Source organism: Melanostigma gelatinosum, assembly GCF_949748355.1.
Source record: "Melanostigma gelatinosum genome assembly, chromosome: 6".
NCBI classification, from domain to species: domain Eukaryota; kingdom Metazoa; phylum Chordata; class Actinopteri; order Perciformes; family Zoarcidae; genus Melanostigma; species Melanostigma gelatinosum.
Genome location: NC_136639.1, coordinates 1,953,362 through 1,959,361, shown reverse-complemented (window position 1 = coordinate 1,959,361; position 6,000 = coordinate 1,953,362). Strand labels below are relative to the sequence as shown.

Here is a 6,000-nt window from a genome sequence, read left to right as displayed (position 1 = left end):
CTATGCTCTCCATGGAGAAGAAACTTGTCAGGGACATGCCTGACTTCAATAAGAAGGTTATTGAGAGGTTTGCCACTCAGAAGGCCAGAAGAGCAAAATTTCTCTAAAAAATAATCTGTCAGAAACACATGCAGGTTTCCTCACCACAGTGATTGGGTGTTTCCCCAACAAACAAGGTTCATAGGGGCATCTAATAAATAAACATTCGATTATATATATATATAATCTAATGCAGGGATTCCCAAAGTGGGGTGCGCGCACCCCTGGGGGTGCGCGAGCTGCCTCTAGGGGGTGCGCGAGAGAAAAAATGTAATGGCGGTGCAGTCCCGTCTCCTAAAAATTACGTTCCCCCAAAACTAAAATGCATTCTCAATTACGTTTGACCACAAACGTATTTTCTCCCTGATTACGTTTGTGTTTGACATATTACAAATACGTTTCTCATCAACATATCTTTGCTGTACTCTAGTCTTTATGTTTCTGTGATCTGCCTCGCCTCTACCCCGCCACCCACGAGTTATTGACCCGCGGCCTGTTCCGAGGGCTGACAGACCTGACGATCGGGTGCCTCGCGGCGGGGGCGGCTGGAGACCTCGCGTCCCAGCGCCAACGGGTGAGCGCCCGCCACTCGGAACCATAAAACCAAGTCCCGGATTTCACCCGGGGACATTCTGGAGGTATTGTGACCGGGTGATGTGCCTCGTTGCTGGGGAGGTGCGTGTGTGTATGAGCGTATTTCTGCCGGAGAGGCGGTGGTGGAGAGGGAAAAAAATGTTAAAGAGATGGTGGAATGTATGATTGGAGAGAGAGAAGCGAACAAGTTGGACGTGATCCCGCGTCCAACAACACTGTCGCACGCATCGATGCTTTGTCCGAAGACATCCTGGCTACATTAATCGGTCGCGTGAAGAAGAGTGAGTTTTACTCTCTGCAAGTAGACGAGCCTACAGATGTGGCCAATCTGGCCAATCTTCTGGTGTATGTCCGTTACCTTTTCGAAGGCACGGTGCAGGAAGAGTGTTTTGTGTTTTTTATCTTGTAAACAAACGCCACGCGCGAGCAAACTGTTCTCTCATTAGTCCGATTTTTATGCGGCTCTGTTGCTTTTTTTTTTTTTAAAGGTGTGTGTGGGTGGGGGGGGGGGGATTGGGGGTGCGTGAACCCGGTCTGGATGTAGAAGGGGGTGCGTGGCCTAAAAAGTTTGGGAACCGCTGATCTAATGTAATGCAAAATACTGAATTGCTGTGAGGGTGACAAAGATAAGATGTCCTGACGTGTTTGTTTGTGTTATTTCCTGCTTTATTTTCATGTTGGAATGAATGTTAAATATCTAACTGCAAAGTAGTAATGCGTGTTTGAGACCTTTTTTTTTGCATTAAATCATACTGGGATGTTTGCTGAAATTGATTGGATGTGACCCTACCAAGAAAATGTTCCACCAGCCGCCACTGCTCATTTATATCTTGAATCAGCAATTGGCTAAACTGCTTCATAGACCCGCCTCTTTTGGGCCAAAACGATCAGGCCCCCCAAGCTGCGCGTTCTCAGAGTGTCGTGCACACAGACAGAGAGCACGAGCAGAGAGCACACAGGAGGAGAGCACGAGCAGGAAAAGCATATATTTTGCACAGATATCATATTTTACACACATTACTGGTACATTCCATAGTTCAAAAACACAAATATTGACAATTTGTATAATTTATGATTATAATTTTTTTTTTAAACGGAAAACTGAATTTCCGTTTAAAATGATAGAACAAAACAATGATTATAATCTCCCCTTCGTTTGCTTCATAAAACATTTCTAATAATAAAATGTTATAGATTTTATTTCTATATTTCTACACATCATTTCATATCCCCCCCCCCCTCGATAAGGTGGATATTGTTTGATATGAACTTCAACACAAAGCAACATGAGGAACTATGTCCTCGTGACGGCCCCTCCCCAGTGTTGCCAACTTCGCGACTTTCTCGCTAAATCTGGCGACTTTCCAAACCCTCATGGCTCACCCTTTTTTTGTCAAAAGCTACGAGCGAGAAAAATCGAGCTACTTGTTCTGGCGTTGTTGGAGACTTTTCTGGTGTTTTGACTCTGACGTGAAAGCCCCTCGTGCTTTGCGCATGCGCAAAGCCGCCGCTGTTCCCGCCTCTCTCCTACGGCGCTCACTTTTAGGACAGCCAATAGCTACTTTCCTTACTGAGGAGTTGGCAACACAGCCCCTCCCTTCCTGTGTCCTCTTTACTTTCACTTCTGGAGCTCGTGATGTCGCAGCTTCTTTTTCTCTGCTTCTAAAGGTCAGTAAGCGACTCTGATTATTGAAAAAGGTGAATTCAGTTTGATTTGACTGTTCTAAAAGAATTAGTGACGATCTGAAGGAAGCAGCTTCCTCGCACAAACGTGATGACCCTCAAATAAATGAAGCTTTTACTGCTCAGTGACGTTTAGAAACTCATGTTATGTGTGTAAGCGTCCGTCTGCATAAAGAAGCTGTTCAGCTGATGTTAAACCGTTTTATAAGAACATCAACCCAACAAAGAATGATGGTGTTTTACGGTAAACGGTGAAATGAGTCAGTTCAAGGTGCCAGTTTCCCTGTGAGCCACCAGAGGGCGACAGCTCCACTAACAGCCTCATTGAGAGGAGACATCAGTGTGACTCCATCACAGAGAATCAGGACGTTGATGTGAAGGAGGAATGAGTGCTGATGTGCTGATCAATGATTGGACGGATGCGTTCAGCTCTGCTCTCACTGGTTCCTCGACACATGAAGGTACAAAGTGATGTGAATTCAGCAGCAGCTAACAAGGTCACATGACTGATTCTGGATTATTGGACGAGCTGCTTCCTGCTCTGACTGGATGCAGTAGACGTGGAAACAGAGGAACATTTCAAACGTTGAAGAGCTTTTCAAAGTCACTCAAATAGAAGTGAAAAGTGACGTCATCCCCAAAGAGGCCAATAAAAAGCCAGATGAAGAGTCTTCCTCTGGTCTTCCAACAAGCCAACAGACTAAAGAGCGTTGTGAACGTCATCTCTTAGAGAGGACTCTGCAGCTCAGAGGGACAACAGCATGGAAACTGTCCCATGAGTGTCTTTAGTGTTGAGGTGAATGAGCTGTGTGTGTTTGTCATGATGAAGAGAAATAATGTTGTTGTGTTTGTGTGAAGGTGTGGACTCTGCTATGAATCAGTGTGAGGACGGAGAGGAGGGAGTCCCTCCCTCTAAAACCAGCCACACCAAAGCTCAGAGGTGAGATGACCATCTCTACCTGTCCATGACTCAAAGGCTTTCATTCACTGACTCTGTTTCTACACATGTGACCAGGACCCATCAGGGACCACACTGCCCTGGACCTGAACCTGGACCTGGACCTGGACCTCAACCTGAACCTGGACCTGAACCCAGCTGTGTGTCCATGAAGAGTGATCAGTCTTTTGGTCGTCTGATTGACTTCAAAAATGGACGCCACTCTGTTGCTCAAAGGTGAGGTGAAATACTGAGCTGTTGATTCTCAGAGGGATCAGCAGGACTAGTAAACCTTTACCACTACAGGGACTCATCTGATCCACATCCACATATCACTTCATGGACCTTTACCTTGTGTTGGTCTCTGTGTGGACGGACACAATGTGAGCTGATCTTCATGACTGAATGATGATGATGATGTAATGTCAGTGTTTCTATCAGTCCACAGCAGCAGAGTGGAAAGTCTCCTGAACCCAGCTGTGTGTCCATGAAGAGTGATCAGTCTTTTGGTCGTCTGATTGACTTCAAAGATGGACGCCGTTCTTATGACCCAGAGTAAGTTCTTAAAACAGATGAAACAGATGACTAGCTGTTACAGATACAACTTTGGTCGTCTGTCATTGATAGTCTTTGATCTGTCATTATGATCTCATTTCTCATTATGATCATGACATGACACAATATCTTTGACGACTTGTTGTAGGTTTTGTAGGTTTTACAGGTTTTGGTCGTCTATCAGTCGGCTGCAACAACGAATCGATAAAATCGATAAAAATCGATCATTAAAAGAGTTGGCAACGAGTTTCATTATCGATTCGTTGTGTCGCGCGATTATTATGCCACTCAATAAGTCGCGGAGATGTTTGAGTGTAAAAAAACAAAGTTGAGTTGAGCCATTCGCGCCGCCGGTCTCGCCGGGGACTATTTGTGTTCATTCGCACTGGACGCGCCGGAGAGGGGGCGTGGCTTATCGCCCTGAAAGCCGTTCAACTGTCCGCCATTAACCATGGAAAAAAACCCCTCTATTTCTGCTTAGTAGGCGTTCTGAAAGTCAGAGATATCCCTGGAAACTAAACGCCGTCATGTCTGGTTCATAACATTGTCCAGAGGAGCTCCGTGGATTTCATCGAGATGTATTCACTGTCTAGCAAGCCACACGTCGCTGTTTACTACAGCTGTATCAACACAAAATAAACTGATTTGGCTGTGATTTAACGGCAATAAACCGACAAAAAGGGACTCCGAAATAACTACGTAATGATGCCGATATGCAAAAGCGACATGGCATGGCACGGGAGCACCACGTGATGATTCAGCACCTAAAACGTAAACATGTTGGAGTCCTTGATGAGGAGGAAGGGAGTTCAACAGCAAGGTTAGTCACTACAGAATCCTACTTTAGTTCCGTTTTGAAGTGAGGAACCTAACGTCCTTCCAGCAGCTCTTCTGGTGCTGGTGTTTACTCGTTATCCAGCTTGACAAGCATGACAAGTTAGCGTTAGCTCGTTAATAACAGTAGTAAAGCAGGGCTGGTATAGTTTGCAAGACTAAAGACACGTTTTTATTCACTCGCCTTTTATTCACCCATTAATATCCGATTCATCAATTAATCGAAAAAATGATTGCAAGATGAATCGATTATTGATCATCGTTAGTTGCAGCCCTACTATCAGTTATTGTCTTTGATCTGTCATTATGATCTCATTTCTCATTATGATCATGACATGACACAATATCTTTGACTACTTGTTGTAGGTTTTACATCAGACAGGAAGTAGCATTCTGGATATAATCCTAACTCTAGTTGCAGAGGTCTGGAGACTAGAAAGACTCGGAGGAGGAAGTCTCCCCAATGGTGCTGTGGACAAAACCAAACACAGACCCTTTGTTTCAGTGATGTGGCAGATCAACAGTATTAAGTCTTGGTACATCTGACTAACAACACAATGGTAGAGTAGAAACCACACCAAATATGAAAAAGTATCACATCACATGTGATTCTAGTTGTTTCTAGTTGTAGTTGTATCTAGAGGTGGAAGGTATAGAAGGTATATAAAGTAAACCGGTATGAATTTGACCTACGATATAGTTTTTGACACGACCATGCTGCCAATGAAATAACTCTTACTGTCCAATAAAAGCAGAGATAACAATCTGTTCAGCATCTGTTTTCATTATGATCAATCTTAACCGGACACAACATCTTTAACTGATTGTTGTATTTGTGTTAATGGTACAAACACAACGTGAGCTGATTCTTCATGATTCCTCCACAGAGAGGACCAGGAGAGCTCAGAGGTTCCCAGAGGTCCGTCTGCCCAGCAGCATCAAACACACCTGGACTCCATATTCATGGTCTGTACATGTACAACTACTGTTACATCTCTTGTGTTCACAATCATCTCCATGCTGCACTCTGTAGACCAGTGGATCGTCAGTCTGTCCAACATGGATCTGATGTTTGCTTCCATGCTTTTAGTTTGTGTCATTCATAGAATATTCTGTTCCAGCTGCTGGAGGAGAACATCGTCACTTTTGTGAAGAACGAGCTGAAGAAGATCCAGAAGGGACTGAGTTCAGATTACCCAGAATGCTTAGAGAGTCAGAGGGAGGATGAGGAGGTGCTGGACGGTGAGGATGAAGAGCAGAGGAGGCGCAGCAGAGAGGCGTTTGTGAAGATCACAATGAACTTCCTGAGGAGAATGAAGCAGGAGGAGCTGGCTGACTGTCTGCAGAGCAGTAAGAGG

At 44.6% G+C, this 6,000-nt stretch overlaps 1 protein-coding gene across 1 annotated transcript in view; it reads left to right on the top strand.

Moving 5' to 3' along the window:
* The first annotated feature begins 2,271 nt into the window (after positions 1-2,271).
* The window catches only part of LOC306778975 (uncharacterized protein), a 42,933-nt gene continuing 39,204 nt past the window's right edge, over positions 2,272-6,000 (top strand). Inside the window, exons 1-6 of the mRNA XM_079270714.1 lie at positions 2,272-2,301; positions 3,175-3,256; positions 3,332-3,490; positions 3,695-3,808; positions 5,530-5,608; positions 5,764-5,992. Of these exons, the coding sequence (XP_079126840.1) occupies positions 3,189-3,256; positions 3,332-3,490; positions 3,695-3,808; positions 5,530-5,608; positions 5,764-5,992 (649 nt within the window). The 5' untranslated portion in view covers positions 2,272-2,301; positions 3,175-3,188. The remainder of the gene's footprint in view (positions 2,302-3,174; positions 3,257-3,331; positions 3,491-3,694; positions 3,809-5,529; positions 5,609-5,763; positions 5,993-6,000) is intronic.